The sequence below is a fragment of the Acinonyx jubatus genome, chromosome E2 (genome assembly GCF_027475565.1).
Source record: "Acinonyx jubatus isolate Ajub_Pintada_27869175 chromosome E2, VMU_Ajub_asm_v1.0, whole genome shotgun sequence".
Classification (NCBI taxonomy): Eukaryota; Metazoa; Chordata; class Mammalia; order Carnivora; family Felidae; genus Acinonyx; species Acinonyx jubatus.
The window spans coordinates 40,767,687-40,784,670 of record NC_069396.1 but is presented as its reverse complement, the minus strand read 5'-3'; the positions used below and the strand labels follow the sequence as shown (position 1 = coordinate 40,784,670).

Sequence of the window (16,984 nt, the reverse complement as noted above, 5' to 3'; positions counted from 1 at the left end):
CTGTCTGAAGAAGAGTGGTTATACACAAGTCTGCTGCTTAGGAAATTAAGCACATGTTATATATTAAAAGCCATATAGAAAGAGAGACACACACTTAGAGCGTCAAACAATGGCATTTTCAGGCACAGTCCGTCAAGTCGTCATTTAGCTGCTAATACTGTGACTCCCCCACACCTACTTGTGTCATACCCATACCATGGCTGGGGACACAAGTTAAAATGTGAAGCAGATTTTGATAAGCAGCTGAAACAGTTCATGCCCGTGGCCTAGCACGGTTAGTCATGGTGACTATGTCAGTTTTGAGTAGGAACCTGACATTCCATCATGGCTGCAAGCGCAACAGATTGCTCTGTGGCAGCTGGACACGCTTCCGCAGAAACGTTTGAACCTTTACCAGACATAAACAACACACAGTGCATTCTCAAGAGGCAAAGTTTACTTAAGAAATGATTTCTACTTTTCTATTCGATCACCTGACAAGGCCTGTACTTCCTGAAAATATGTGTTAGAATTGGCTTTTGTGAAAAATCACGAAACAAAATTCTATTAAATGACAGCTTAATTTTCAAACAGAGTTTTTCATAGGGAATTTTAGTTTTAAGCATCTTTTCTGAAATATTGACTACTTAACCCACCAAATTACTGAACTGTAGTCCAAGCACTGAAAATCTGCTATGATAATTTATACCCAACTGAAACTGAAAACATATCTGACAGAAGTAGACATTTTCCTACATTTTAACTAGACAAAATGCCTATTGTCCTAAGACCCAAGCTTAAAGTTCATGTTCCTTAACAAACACTCATGAAACCAGTAGTGAGTTTCTTTGCACACAATCTGTGTTTAAATAAGTGTTATGAATCTTTATTTCTACTTGTTTCCTTTACTATAAGATATTCTAACACAAGCATTAAAGCTCTATGACCGTCACACTTACCTGTATGGCTTGTCAGAGTTATGGATTCGCCGGTGGTTTCTGACACCAACGTAGGTTGTACTTGTATAATCGCACACGTCACATCTATACTGTTTCTGTACTGAAGACTTACTCCCTAGACAAGGGATTGGAGAGCTTTAGTGACATACTTAGATAGAAATGACAGCATCTCCACTGTAAATGAATATTTACAGCGCATTGTACCAACATTTCCAACAAGGCTTTCTCTTTTAATAAAGTTAACAAGTTTGAACATGGTTTTCCAGTTTCTCCTGCAACTGGACTATCAGCAGATACAAAGTGAACATCATCTCACCTGCAAATATAGATACATTGGCTTGGTTTCTGCATGACCTTGTACAAAATGCTACAATAAAATAAGCTGATGCCAGATGCCCTGTTGACTGTGCAGCAGCTGAATTAACCAGAGATATACTGTTAATTTGAAAAGTGTTAGTCTAATTGATATTGGATAAACTGTCTTAAGGAAACACTGATTTGCCAACAAGCTGTGATCTAACACTATAAGACAATATTACACAGTACGGCTACATAGCATATATAACAAACTCAACATAAAAAGCCTAAAGCTTGGGGCACCTGGGTAGCTCAATTGGTTAAGCCACCAACTCTTGATTTCGGCTCAGGTCATGATCTCATGGTCTGTGGGATCGAGACCGGTGTTGGGCTCAGCATGGAGTTTGGAGCCTGCTTGGGATTCTCCCTCTCTCTCTCTGCCCCTGCCCCGCTTACACTCTCTCTCTCAAAATAAATAAATAAAAAAGCCTAAAGCTTTTCCACCCTATGGGTTTCCTTTGTTTATAAAAATGTCAGGTACCACTGCAACAATGGAAGGAAAAACAACTGCAAATTATTAAGTGCTATATAATGTAGCATATGCCTGGCAAACTGACACATTACAAGGACAAATGTTATCACTAACATGAATCTGCAGCCCTCTGAAATTCAGAATATATGGATCCGATTGGAAATAGGCCATGTCACCACACTTACTCTGCACCAACAAGGCTGGGTAATTTAAATCAGGGTAAGCCTGAGACAACACAAGCTGAATGATTTGATCATGTAAAACTGTTCCTGAAGATATTCAACACCTTCTTTACTCTTCTGTAAGCACAAAGTCTGTGGGCCATTCACAGGCCGATGGCTTTACATTCAGAAACAAAGCAAGCATGGAAACCTGAAGAATAAGGCAGAGCCGCAAGGAAGCTTAGGTAGAATATTAGCGCACAGTGCATAAACGTAAAATTGGTGGCAGAAGAGAATCCCACGCTGAAATTTTAACAAAGAAAATTCTTAAGTTAAAATTAAGCTTTCTAAAATTGAAATTCTCTTTCGCCTGTAACTACTTTTGTCAGGCAGAACAAAATGTCCTAATTTCCTGGTATACGTCTACAACATTAATATACACTCTAATCATAATTATAATGTAAGTATCGCTCTTAATTGCTAGGTTAAAAACTTGGACTTGATTATAAGTGGCATTGTTCCAAATACAGTTTTTTTTAAAACCCTGAAAAAAATGAGGTGTGAAATATTGGATAATGGTTTTGTGTGAGAAATATTACAGATCAATGACAACTAATAAAAATGACAGATGGAAAAACTTAATATAGCACAGAACGAGAGCCTGTGCTACTTCAAGCAACTGTTTCCAATGGAAAGAATACACGATTTAAAGTTCAACGATTTGGGCTTCATCCTTGCTCTTCTACCTAGTACCAGGATGATTGTGGGCAAAGCATTTCACCTCCTGAAGACTCGGTTTTCTCATCTACAGGATGGAAATTCTAGAATCTCCCAGCATGGTTTATTGAGTAAGCTTTAGGAGAACTCTATTCTTCCTTCGCTGCAGTCTGTACGTCACATGCAGGTCTGTGTCAGGCCTCTGACCTGTCCCTTGCTGTAGACTCCCTGAAGACAGGGATCTGTGCGTTTTGTCTACATTGCATCCCCCGGGGTTCATGAATCGTATGTTTGCAATAACGAATGATTTCATTAATGATGTCTGCGAAGGAACATATATGAGAATGCTTTGCCCGTGGCTCTAACACAGCACGTGTGCTCTCTGCCGACATAGCCGTCATACGGTTCTGTCTTCCTCCGCGGCTGGGTTTCTTACAGGCAGTGAGGCCTTCACCGTACTCCCTGCACCTAGCTTGGTATCCAGCTCGGAATGGGTGCGCCATGCCTTCTGGCAGAACAATGTCTGAAGTACTGTTACACTGGGTCTCTGAGTCAAAAACCTGTCCCAAGTTATCTGTGCCATCATAATGGGCAGTGGCTGGGGACCACTGAGGCACACTTCCCCCAACTTGTCCAGTAAGTTTACTACAAGGCTAAAAAATCTAGAGTAAAACACGAATTATTCTGACCTTCTTTGTGAGCTAAACACTTGTTTTTTGGCTCAACAACCAGATTTCAAAAGTGCTAATACTGAATTCATCAAGTATCGGTATAAGTGTGCAGGCGGTAATCAGTCACCTGAATTGTTGGACCACTATGACAGAGAAAAGCAAATGCAGTGAAGTGAGAGAAAAACGGACATGGCAGCAATTTAAAACCCATACATTCAACCACAAGAAACAGCAGGATGCACAAAGAAAAGATGCCGTAAAATGGAATATGGTGGACAGATGCCGTCGCGGTAAAGCTCAAACTGGTTACTTTAATTTTGAGCTGACATTTTAATCTTTTTTATTAAAATTGTGAGTTCTGATTTGTTAACCCATTTGGACAGTTTTATAAATTACCGCTTTTGAAGACGGTGCTAGAAAAGACACATTCCGCCGCTAGTGTTAACCGCACGCAGGTGGTGCCGCTGAGTAGTATTTACTTTATTCCTTCATTAGGGATTTATGGTCCAATGACATCAAATGTTTTAATGTCTCCTTTAAGGGGATATGGAAACATAATGAATTAAAATAAAAGGAGGCATTTAGGGCTATTTTGTAAAAAGGAAACAAAACGGTTTTAGCTCAGCCATCTCTTCCAGAAACAGATGCTATGTCATAAACTCCTTTTGTTTTGGATAGTTTTACAGGGATGACATCTGTCTGACAAGGGAATTTTGGTGCTACAGTGGTGTCAAAATCAGTTCTTTCAGAAACATTCTTGAATCAGTTATGCTTTCTGGGGTATAATTTAATGAACCATTATGGTAAAACATTTTACTCTGCAGTTGTTTCTAACTTTAATTCTTAGGAAATCTACAAAGGAAAGTCACCCCAATATGTTTTATTTCCCATAAACACTATGTACCGCACTTGAGACATTTAGAGTATATCAATTTAAGAGAGCTGATGCAAGGAAGCACAGCTTATTACACTTTATCCCTCATTCTCCGGATGTGGCATCCGCTTTTTCATGGAACTCTAATTAAATCTTTTGATTCTAATATTCCTATTAGCAGAAACTCAGCCGACTGGTACCTAACTAGTACACCAAAAGATCTTCTGTTTTTTTGGCTTTTTTTTTTTTTTCTTAAATAATGCAGATGAAATCTGGCAGTCATACTTGGATAAGACTAAGATCACAGCAGGAAGCCTCACTTACAGTTTGAGGTGGGGGCCCTGCCATCTGCAAAAGCTGCTATATTCTCAGTGGGTCAACTGGTACTGAGAGAGGGGAGGGCTTGCTTTCCACACTGCAGCTTCCCTGGCTTGCTGGGGTGTCACCCAAGGGTTCGTGATGTACTCGGCTCTTATAGGGCAGCATAAATTTCAACGTGTTATCTACCTACACAGTTGACTACTTACTAATATAGCATTTCATTTAGTGCTCAGAATCACCTCAGGAACACAGGTAAGATTCATTCACATCCACAGTATGAAAATAGAGAACATATGCGGCTTTAGTCCTGAAAATAACCCACATGACAACTAAGGGCTTTTTAAAAAACCTAATACGCTAGTCAAAAAAATGCAGATACCTTCTTGAACACCTTTTCCATCAGCTGTATCACTGGAAATTCTTGACTCATTAGAAGCTGCTACTGACAAGGTATCTGGAAGGCTGTGTTGCTCTCTCTCATGGTTCCTCAGTTGACTCTAAAAAATTGAGAAATAGTCCCACGTAACTTTCAATAAATATACTTGCACTGTTACTAAGAGACTGCTGAAGCAGTTAATTGCTTTCATGGCGTGGTACCTAGAACACATTACCAATATTTTAAAACCAAATGTGCTAAAAGATTATCTGATTTATTTGACAGTTTACGGAAAGAAATACACTGGAGAAATCACAATCTCATCAAAAAGGCAGCTCTTTTTGCATTCTCCAAAAGCAAGCCCCCGCTATCTTCAGAGGGGTTTCTGCACGGCACGTGCGTGCTTACTGAACCACTGGCAGGCCCGGAGGAGGGAAGAGCAGAGCATTTGGAATAACCCAATGCTTTCACAAAAATAAATCCAACCAGTAACTGCTGGACTCCTGCTAATTCTTGCCTTTCAACACCAGCTAACATGTTGATGGATATCTTCTTCCTTCACCACCACCCCCACAAATCAAGAGTGCAGGAAAAAAAGAACCTTCTGGAACTTGCTTTTACAGCCCATTTGGATGTGCTGGTTGTCTAGCAGCCTGAGGCCACTTCAGAACACCATGAGGGCAATCCAAGGAGGCAGTGAATCTCAGACTCAAAGGCTGAGAGAAGTCTACATCCCAGTTAGCCTTTTAGGACACTTTTTTCTTTTTTTTTTTTTTTTGCCCTCCAGACAGTCAACTGGCAACACTGGAGAAGAAAAGTTCTAAACTAATGATTCAATGAATCCTGTTTCCTTTAGGAAAACAGCATCTCATGCTGGTTGTTGGTTTTAAGGTAGTACATAGGATGAAAATCACGGTCAAAATCCTTACAGTCCCTTAAACTGCCCATTAAACACATGTGGCTCTATTTCCACTTTACTGTCTGTCATGAAGTCCAACATAGCACACTTTCCCTCTCGCAAGGACACAGATTACTGTTGGCTGGTTGTGTGGCTGAAGCGAGCAACCTGCATTTTGGGGACATGGAAGATGGAGTTTGTTTGCATCGATGTAGGATTACATCTGGGTAAATCAACTGTTAAGTCCTTCCCCTGTACATTCTCTTGAAATTACCTTGCAATTTAAAATCAACACGTTTAAAAAAAGATATACACGCTAAAACACTAAAAGCGATAAACACAGACACTGTTAAGGAGGAAGCAGACGGGAAAACAATCCTACACCAATCCTGATGACCTAGATTTCAGTCCCAATTTTAATACTAATTAGTTGGGATCCCCTGGGCAAATTGCCAAACTTTCCTAGGCCTCACCTCAGTTTCCTTATCTATAAAATGAGATGGCTGGACTCTCTGCCAAGTTCCCTCTTTGCTCTAAAAAGCCTAAGGTTCTCCGAATGATTTCACGAACCGATGCTTACCTTATAATGAAACGACTCTTCACACTGCTTGCACTGGTATATTCTTGTTTTGCAGTGGTTGATCATGTGGTTCTCCAAATCTTTGCTGTCGTCAGCTATGTGCTCACAGATAGGACACTGATAGGGCTGTCTCTGTCGATGGACCCGCAAGTGCTGCTTGATGTAGCCCTTGTTACCACTTGCGTAGTGACACAGGCGGCAGCGGTAGGGTCGATCAGCATTAGGGATGTATTCCACCACGTTGCTTCCCGATAAACCTGCGTCACTGTTGGGTTGGCACTGGGCGTTGTCCTGCAGCTCTTTCAAAATGTCATCGTCGGAAGCATTTTGGTCTGTCCTTTCCCTCAACTTTTCGATCACAGTCAGTAAGGACATGCTGATACCCGTCTTCACTTGCCCATCTGACAACTCCTGCCTACCCTCTGGGAGTGCTACCAACGTAGAGTTGCTTTGGTCAAAACCAGTTAATCCATCTGAAGAGTTTTTAAGTGGCGACATCATTTTAGAATAAGCCGCCAACGTACTGTCCACTTGCCTTTGTCCGGTATCTGGATCTAAAAGGTTTATATTCCCGTAGTGCCCAAGGTTGGCCCTTGTCAGTTCTGCGGCTCTTATGGGCATTGTGACGAGGGCTTCTGCAGCTAACGAGTGTAGTCGGAGAGACTCAGAATTTGTCCTTCTTCGGCCTGGTGGGGCATTCTCATCAGTAGCCAGTCCTTTGGTTATTAACTCACTGTCTTTCTTCTCTGGATTGCTCCAGCCTATGATCAGCCCCCCAATATCAACAGTACATTTATCAGCATGATAAACTTCATCTCTTCCTTCACCCCCAATCTGGGATTCTGTCGGGCTCAGGTTTTTTCCCTCTTCGATTTCAGCATTCATGAGGAAATGTTTCTGTGAAAGAGTTTCTTCAGCACTTGGCAAACGTTCTACTATCACGTTAACGTGACCTTTTTTATTTGGACTACTACTAATGATTTTCTGTGCGGATGAAAGCAGACTATCAGCGATCAGGTTCTCCTCCACATCAGATATCACCTCTAGCATCTCTTCCTCACTGGGGTCAAGGGTAACTGACTGAGTCAGATGAACTCCACCTTCTGCACTCTGTCCTAAAGGAGACGAAGAGGATAACGGTTCTGAGCTGCAAATCTGTACTTGTACTGAAGGCCCATTGTGGATACTCAGTTCGTTGTCTCCAATAGCAATTACGACTGCATCCACCCCACCAGGTTCAGCAGCCACTGAAGAATCCAGCAGGCCTAGGGGCTCATTTTCATTTTCAAAGATCGGATAGGAGCAGTCAACCTCCCCAGCATGTTTCCAAGCATGTGTTTTCAACATTCTCTGCTGGCCACAGGTGTAACTACAAAACAAGCATCGGTACATGCCATACTGTTCATACGCATACCATTTCCTCTTACCCATTTCTGCCATGGGTGCGTTTTGGGCAGCGTGCGTTTGTGCACTGTCCACACTCACTTGGACATCAGAAATGGTTTCATGGTTTCTTTCTGTGGGCCTCTGACACAAAGAGTTGGAAGGGCTTACACACTGCTGGGCTTTGGATTGAGTGTGACTGTTGGCATCGTTTTCGTGGTCGTTTACCACGTGAGCTTCAAGTTCCTCTTGGCTTTTAGATGTAATGTGGCACTCTGAGCACATTAATATCACTTCATTTTGCTGACCATGCTGCTTGATATGATCTTTTAACACAGAAAACGATGATGACAGAAACTTGCAAAGGCTACACTGGTAAGACATAGTCTTCCCATCGTTCTGGGCAAGAGAGCCAGGGGTAAAATGTATCTGAGACATCTCAGCCCTTCTGATCCCAGCAGGGGACTGGGTTACTTTAGCTGGAATCTCACAAAGTTCTTGGGTTTCAAGAGAGTGTGTTGCAGCACTTGAACGTGAGCGTTTTTTCCCGATCAAAAGACATTTTTGTGACTTTTCATGTTCTACTATCTTGCTTAACTTCTGGATAACATGGATCAATGGATCTGTTTTAACTTTTCTTTGTTCATCAATTTCCAGTGATGAACTGATGACAGTTTCAGCAGTCAATATAGCTTCCTGTTCCCCAATATCTGGCACCAACATGGCAACACTGCTGCTTTCTTCCATATCTAGAGAGGATAATATACAACAGGAAGAAATATCGGGTTAGAGGTATTATAAGAATGCAATTATAGGAAACCTGAGCTACTCCTAGAGTTTAAGCTAATCTCAGTTATTTTCTAACCTGGGAGCTCCATTATCAGCATACCTGTATCCCCAGCAGAGACTTAAACTGCTTGGAACTTCTCTAGAGAATGTCATCCCCTATCAAGACTGAGGATGATCTTTCCATCTATTTCTTTCTTTGGAAATGACTTTAACAATATGCATATCCTTTTTTCTTCACTTTCTTTCCCCCAGACATCTAGCTGGACCCAATTAGTATGCCCTCTCTTTTGTGCAATGCCAAAAAAACACAAAAAACAAAAAAACAGGACTGCTATTCCTTGACTGAAGGGACACAAGCATTCCCAGGGTATGTGGAACCACCTCAAGTTACCACAAAACCAACAAACAAAACTAACACATGACTGACACAATTCTTGGGAGACAACTACTTATATCAAAAATAATTTGGGGCGCCTGGGTGGCGCAGTCGGTTAAGCGTCCGACTTCAGCCAGGTCACGATCTCGCGGTCCGTGAGTTCGAGCCCTGCGTCAGGCTCTGGGCTGATGGCTCGGAGCCTGGAGCCTGTTTCCGATTCTGTGTCTCCCTCTCTCTCTGCCCCTCCCCCATTCATGCTCTGTCTCTCTCTGTCCCAAAAATAAATAAAAAACCGTTGAAAAAAAAAATTAAAAAAAAATAATTATAGTCTTATTATTAAAATCATAAATTTGTTTTTTTCACTCCAAATCTTTGGAGTTATGAAAAGATAGTCTGGTAACCTCTTGTAAATGGCAGAGTGAATTTTGAGAAGTATGATGCAAACGAAACTACATAAAAGCAATGATCCAGTTCCTTCTTTTACTTCCTTCGATTGATTTCCCTGAAGATAAACCACAAACAACGCTGTGGTTTTTTCCTAGAGGCCATATTAGTGGTCAACTATTACTCATGCACGAATATATGTAATTTCATTTTCCTGAAAGGGAAAGGGGCATCAGAGAAGGAAAAAGACCTGACATTCTAGTTGTGTTTCAGGTCTAAATATTCAAGAGTCCTTAAAAGGGGTTCTCTGTAAGTTCCAGCAATGCATTACAGCCAAGGAAGTCACAAAACAAAAAATCCTCACAATATCTTTCTCCCTAAATCTTGAATCCTCTATTTCCTGGCAGTACTTTCATTTCAAACATTTCCTTTGGCTCAAAGTGAGATTAATTTGTTGACTTGGATCACATTTTTCAGTTTAGGCTTTTTTCCAGCAACAAGTTTTGTTTTTCCACATTTTAGGTGCATTCTGGAGTCTTACTCACAACATTCAATAAATGCCAGCAAAATTTTTAGTGGCACCAGCTATAGACCAAAGACCATACTATTCTTAAACCTCAATCACAGGCTCTGAATTCTTATTTTAGGAGGTGAATCATGGCTTCCCTCCCCCCAGGTGGCTGAATCAACACGGAAGGGCCCTTGAGCCCCTGCCAAGATCACACCGAACTCCTGCTGGACCTACCAGCACTCTGACCAGCTGCAGTGCCAGCCCTCCCGTATCTACTCTTGGCAGCAGTTAGAGCTTTTCCTCTTATTTTCTGCTCTTTCTGGCACACAAACTTTCTATATCTAGGGCCACATCAGGCAAAAATGCAAACATTTTACTCTCGGCTTTAGTACTGCTTCTTCCCTCCTTCTTGATACTCTGTCCAATGGGATCAGCTTTCGTTTCTTTTCCATGTCCAACTGCGCTCGTGGCAGGGAACGCACCCAACAGCCATTACAACGATGGCCACTACCCCAGCTCCCACAGACCTAGAAGTCTGGGTGACTGCGGCCCTTTAGCCGCTCTCTTCTCTAAACAACCTGAGGTCATTACCTCTCAAAAGATTATGTAGTTCCTCTCCATCTTTCTCAAGCAGAAAAAACAGTATTTTTAAATCTCTATACTCAATCTTAAATCACTAAAGAGGGACCAGTGTGGGAACAACTTGTTTCTTTAGGAAAATCCTTTGTGACGTCTTAAGTCACCTTATTGCCTGAGAATTCCACAATTTTTCGGCCAAGGGGAGCTGTAGCTGTTTCTGTGACTAATGATTTCACTTTAGGACCATTCACTTAAGGCTTTATTTCTTTCAGTTCAATTGTTAAATGGGAATTAGTTAAATCATTGTTAATAACAGAAATCCTTGACATTCAATTTCTTGCCCAAGATTTGGTGGTCTACTGTAGATCTAAGGTCTCCTCTTCCATGAAATATGACATCCATATAGGCTGATTGATAGTCCGCAGGTTAACGAGTGAAGATTTGCTCAACAGACTTTACGTACCCACAGGGTTACAAAGTGACTCACGTGGTCCCTCTTTTACCTAATGACAGAACAGGAAAGAGAGCAGTGCAACTGCTCCCTGTGGATATTCCAGTGCGCACCTTAAAAAGAGTGTGGAATGAAGAGGAGGAGGAGTTCAAGTCATCTCAAGAAAAAAACTAATACAAAAGAAACTGACAAAACATTCAGATTTGAAAAGCTGTGTCTGCTCAGGCATTAAGAGCTAATGGAAATTTGCAGCAGATGCTCCAATTTTCCCTGAACATTTATGTAAGTATCTCATTTTAGGGGCTGCATACATTTGGGGATAAGTACAGAAATGGCAGCTATAAAACAGATATGACAACATAAAATACATCAAGAAACACCTGAAAAACCAGTTTGGGTCCACATGGCAGAATCGATATATGAGTTAAATCTCATTAAAACAAAAGTCTCTCTTAGAAAGGGTTAGATGAACAGTTCATAATAAAGTATACACAGGGAGGAAGGCCTGTGACCTTAAGGCCAACTCTTTAAATTTTCACAAAAATTTCTCTTAGGCCACCAATGTGCATATATATGGGATCCTATGTCAAGTGAAGTAAAATTTATTTGGAAAAAAAAAAAGACAGAGAGATGAAAATAAGGGTACAAACACAATCCCAGTGGCTCAATAATGACGACAACACAGATTATGATCATCGGCATACTATCGATGGCCTTCACGTGATCAATACAAGTACATGGTCAGGGTGGGTGGAGAGGGTAGGAATAAAGCAAGAATAGCAAATTTTGTAATTAAAGTTTAGTAATAAGTATCTAGGAGTTCCTTACACTATTCCTTCTACTTGTGTAAATATTTACAACTTTTCATACTAAAAAGTTACAGAAAAAATGGTTATGTGTCAGGGTGCGTGGGTGGCTCAGCCAGTTAACTGTCTGACTTTGGTTCAGGATGTGATCTCACAGCTCATGAGTTCAAGTCCTGAGTCGGGCTCTGTGCTGACAGCTTAGAGCCTGGAGTCTGCTTCGGATTCTGTGTCTCCCTCTCTCTCTGCCCTTCCCCTGCTTGTGCTTTGTCTCTCTCTCAAAAATAAACATTTTTAAAAAAAACAGTATGGAAAAAAATTTAAAATCACAGTACTAATGGTTTAAAACAGAGTTGAATGGATAGGACAAACACGTTTAGAAGTTAAAAAGAAGTAACAGCTTTTATATACTGTAACAACAGTACACAAAGTAAAACAGTCAGAAGGCAACAGTCAATGACCAAATCCTAACAAACCGAAAAGCTAGTTTTGGTCTAGGAAAGTAAGCAAAAGGTTTTTGAAGAGGTAAGACGTATACTGTATTCTAAAAGACGGCCGCGCCAGATGTCAACCATTTGTCCCTCTGGGCTCACTGCCTCCTTTCCTCCACTCTGCTCTCTGCCCCAGGAGGTATATTACATCAGTAGGCTCCTATGCCCTCTGGTTTCTGGTTGCGTTATGCCAATGGGGAGCCATGAGAGGAGATCAGAAGGAGGCAGCATAGTGAAATCAGGATATTCATTCCCCTAATTCCCTCCCTCTAGGTCAGCTTGGACTGGCCATGTTTCTCAATGGAAGACCATTCTCTTCAGGCAGGGGGCCCTACAAAACTCTCCTGGTTCTGATACCTCTCTTCCTTCTGATGCTGCTACCTCCAGATAACTGCATTATCCTTGTGGTTTGTCTATACAAGTCCAACGCCTTTATTATGAGTATTTTTGTAAATACGTCCTCCTTGACTTATCTTAATTAGAATGCATCGTTTTCTCTTTTGGAATTCTGTCAACACAAGGGTAAGACTGACAAGGAAAAGAGCCACAACATTATCACGTTTCCAAAAGTGAGAATAAACCTTCCATCTAGCAGTTAGTGAAAAGATCAACATGGCTGAACAAGAAGGTTTACAGAAAGAGTAAAGCCTAGAGGCATTACCAAAGTAGGAAGCTTCTTATTTGGAATCTTTAGACATAACCACATTACACAAAATATATCAAACTATTACAAATAAATAAATATAAGTTGTATCCCAAACCAGAAAAGTTCTAGAATCTTTCCCACTGAGTCTTAACTCTTTCCTAGACAACAGGACAGGTTTCTCTGGCCATCTGAAAGTAGAACCTTCCTATGGAACCTTTCAGAAGCTGAAATGATATAAAGTGAAAAAGGAATTACCATTTATTTATACGGAAAAAAAAAACCCAAAATAACCTTTCTTAGGCTTTTCTGATATTTTAGAACACATCTTGCTAATAATGAGCGCACACGATAAAATGAGATAAAGCACAGATGCTCACAGACACAGTTCAAAGCTCTGGCGCCTTGGTGCAGAGATTCCGAGTACAGTTCCTGGGCAGGAAAGGAGCTTGGTGGGGCCACGCTTGCTGCTTGGGTTACGTGCTGCCTCTATTAATGGCTCGCTGCAAAACAAACATTGGAAACTATTTTTGCCTTTGGTGTAAGACTGAAATCTTTAGATTTCTTTCAGTTAGAGAAATCAGGTTCTAACGTATGTCTTTCATAAAAGCAAAGTGGCAGGGGCTACCTGGGTGGCTCAGTTGGTTGAGCGTCTGACTCTTGATTTTGGTTCAGGTCATGATCCCAGGGTTGTGAGATTGGGTCCTGTGTCAGGCTCCATGTTCAGCATGGATTCTCTCTCTCTCTTCCCCACTTCCCCTCTTGTGCTCTCTCTCCCCCACCGCCCCAAAAAAGCACAAAGTGGCAGAAGGCAAACTGTAAAAAGTGGGGGAGACCTGTATTCCAAAGGCAAAAGCTTATAATTAATGTCTTTCCCAAGAAAAGAACCAAATTATTTCAGTTGTCTTTATTTCCTGATAATTACTACTAGGTTTCTTTGTATATCTAATTAGTTCCTTTCAGTTATAGAGTATGGTTATCATAAGTAAAATCAAGTTGAACAATTCATGTGAGCCTGAGTAGGGCTGGAGAAAGGCTGTAATTTTCTGTGCATGTGCAAAGGCAGTTCAGTGTTATAAAAAACCTTTTCTTTCAGACTAAAAATTTGTTCTTTCCCAACTAGGCAAAGATATGAACTGTTATGTCCCTGAATTGTAAACTGCCTACAAAAAATCACCTTGAGATTGCTTACACATTATTTATAGATTTATCTTATTAATGTCAGCTATGATTCATTTGAATTAAAATCTCCTTAGCTTAATGTGATTAACTGCCACTAAGAAAAATATAGTGTAAATATCGCAAGAACATGAATTTTATAATCTAAAATTTCTTAGCTGGCATCTAGCCTGGGAGAATATTCTAATTTGGCAGCTAATTTGGCAGACCACGAAGACATAAGGTCTAACTAACATTAACCAATATTAAGATTTAACATTTATTGAGCACCTATAATGTGCCAAGCACAGTGCTGGAGACTACACAAGTAAGAAGGAATCCTTGTCCTTGAAGTGCTCACCATCCAGGGGGCAGTGCCTATGTAGACTGTGTGTATTATTCATGAATTTCTGGTAATACTAGCCTCTTTTTTGCAGGTAAGGAACCTGAGGATCACGGATGTAAAGCAATAACTGGTTTAAGAACTGGAATCCAGGACTATCCGATTCTAAATCCCCTTTCTTAATACACCAATTTCTTTCTTATATCTCAATGAGGACAAATACATAAAATCAATACTGAAAAGAACTGGCCCCTTACAGCCCGGCTATATCAAACGTATTAGCCTGTTTGATCTTCATAACTCTTTGGAACAGGCCAGGTGGGTGTTACACAATTTTACAAATAAGGAAACACTCAGTGTGGTTTCAGTGACTTACCCAAGGTTACATGGCTGTTAAGAGGCAGAGCCAATGTCTTTCAAATCAATTCCTGAAATTAACACAGTCCCTTGGACCAATCTTCAGAATTCAGCTGTGGCCAAGAATGAAAGTACATAGTATCAAACATTTCTCTTTCTTGGTGAAACAAAGTAATGATTTCTTTTGGCAGTGAAAAATTCCCCAATATTCTATGTCAAAAAGACATTCAGAGGAATGTTCATGCAACCCAATCATGTGTTGCAATTTTACATAATTTATCTAGCAAGCAGACTTTACCACTTTGTACAAGTTAGAAAAAAAAACTGCTCTGGAAACTTCTCTCAATAATTGTGTTTTGTTTTAGCTCAGAATTTAATTGACTCAAAATACTACTGTTTACTGATAACACTTTCTAATGAATAAGGAACAATAAACTGCATATCGCCATTTTAATCTTAACCCAAAATGCCATCTAAAGGATGATTTTGCAAGCACAGTGGGCATGAAAAAATAGGACACAGTAGCTTGACCTATATATCTTCCAACGCAGTTTCCTGCTCTGGTCTTACATTTCTTTGCAGTTTCCTATACTAGCTAGGATGAATCTAAAAGATCAAATAAAGCCTATTCCTTTCACCTAGAACGCAGCTATCTTATCGATTACGGTTAAGTAAACAGTTCGTTGCCAGGGCAGAAAGCACGTCTTCGGTCCTCCCCTTCGAGTTAATTTCAAACGAGTTGGTAAGGTAAAGGAATGAAGGGCCAGGCTCTCTCTTTTAATCAATAACGCAATCCAAACACTGAGTCAAAGCGGAGTACTGAAGAAAGTACAAGCTCAAGCAGGTGATAAATCCAGTAACTGCCTGATAAAAGAGATGCAGACTGACAGTAAATTACAGCCCACCACAGTAACTAAAAAGATCGCCTACGGGTTGGGATGACGGCCTCCGCCTAATTAATCACCCAAGCCTTCCACACAAACCATTCCCTCCGGATGCCCGTAGGTCTGAAGAGTGGGAGATTTTCCCACTGATCTCAGTGATCGAGAGACCGGTTCATCGAAAAGGTTCGTAATAGGGTCAGAAGGCTAGGATTTTCTGTACTAGCTTTTCCTACACCAAGAATTGGTTAAAGGGCTGGGGCGATCGGGGTTGAGAAAAGTAACCAACAGATGCGGTGAGGACCTAAGCGGTTGGCCTAAGCGCTTTCACAACTGCAGAGGAGAAGGAAGCAACGCCTCGGCAGGCCCGCCTGCAGACCAGGCTGGTGACAGTATGCGGAGAGCGGCAGGTTCCCCCCACCCCCCGCGGCAGGGCAAGCCAGGGGTCTCCGCAGGCCTCGCCGTGGGCTGCGTGGGCTGCGCAGAGCACTGGAAAGGGACGCGGAACTTGGGGCAAGTGGCGAGCCCCGGGCGGTGTCGGCCCGCTGAAGAGGAAGCAGGCGCCGGTAGAGGCCTGAGGGGAGGACGCACATGGCCGGCGGCGGCGCTACCTGCGGGCGGAGGGGCGGCCCCGGGGCGCTGTACCTGCGGTCGGGCGGCGGCTGCTGCTTCCGCGAGCCTCCTTTGGCCGGCTAGGAGCCCGGCCGTGCCCTCGCCCTCGTCCTCTCCCACCTCTCTCCCGGCTCTTTTCCCTCTTTTCCCCCGCTTTTCCCCTCCTCATCCGGAGCTCCAAAATGGCGGCGCTGGGAACGGATCACGTGAGCCGCGGGCAGGTCAGGTGACCCGAGTGGCGGGCGGCGGGGCGGGGCGATGCTCAGGCCCCGCCCATGGGCATCCCGGGGCTCTCGGGCTGGGCGGGCACGAAGGTACCCCAGCGGCCTGGGCTATGCCAGTCTTGGGCGGGTACGGGTCTGGGTAGACGACCTCCCAAGGCCTCTCTGCGTTGCCCTCTCAATGGTCACCTGGGCCTAGAAGTCAGTGTCTCTCCCCACGTCGCCCAAATCTTCTGTGGGCTAGCTTCTTTACCCCATCCCCTCCCTAACTGGCTTTTCACCTAGAGCACTGGCATTCTTTCAGCCTTATGTTCAGGAATATGTTACTGTGCTTGTTGGGTATGTTTTTTGTGGTGTTCTTGGCTAAAATGTAGCGGTCCTAGCTAGGTTTGTGACTGGACTTCAGGTGTGACTGGTGAGGGGCAGGGCTAGCCTTGGGTCATCTGTTTACTTGAGAGCGAGAAGATTTTCAGGGAAAGGACGCATCCTAGGGGTTGTGGCCTGACACAAGCTCAGTCTTTCTGAGGGCACATCGTGTTGGTTGTTTGGCTCTTGTTTTTATGGGTGGCATACACACCAGGGTTATAAGCAGCCTTGTTTGAGTTCCACTGTGAACAGAAAAAAATACAAAGGGAGG

General features: G+C 42.3%; 1 protein-coding gene across 4 annotated transcripts in view; it reads right to left on the bottom strand.

Annotated features, from left to right (window-relative positions):
• ZNF507 (zinc finger protein 507) overlaps positions 1 to 16,335 on the bottom strand; it is a 45,799-nt gene extending 29,464 nt beyond the window's left edge. The window contains exons 1-7 of one of the 4 annotated variants that reach the window (XM_053211341.1): positions 16,160 to 16,298; positions 14,653 to 14,746; positions 13,404 to 13,611; positions 13,156 to 13,278; positions 6,366 to 8,497; positions 4,891 to 5,008; positions 939 to 1,053 (exon numbers count right to left, since the gene is read on the bottom strand). In XM_053211341.1, coding sequence (XP_053067316.1) covers positions 939 to 1,053; positions 4,891 to 5,008; positions 6,366 to 8,495 — 2,363 coding nt within the window. In that variant the 5' untranslated portion in view covers positions 8,496 to 8,497; positions 13,156 to 13,278; positions 13,404 to 13,611; positions 14,653 to 14,746; positions 16,160 to 16,298. Of the gene's footprint in view, positions 1 to 938; positions 1,054 to 4,890; positions 5,009 to 6,365; positions 8,498 to 13,155; positions 13,279 to 13,403; positions 13,612 to 14,652; positions 14,747 to 16,159 lie in introns of all 4 variants that reach the window. The other 3 variants (XM_027044961.2, XM_053211342.1, XM_027044960.2) reach the window with 3 other exon arrangements.
• Between the last annotated feature and the right edge of the window lie 649 nt (positions 16,336 to 16,984).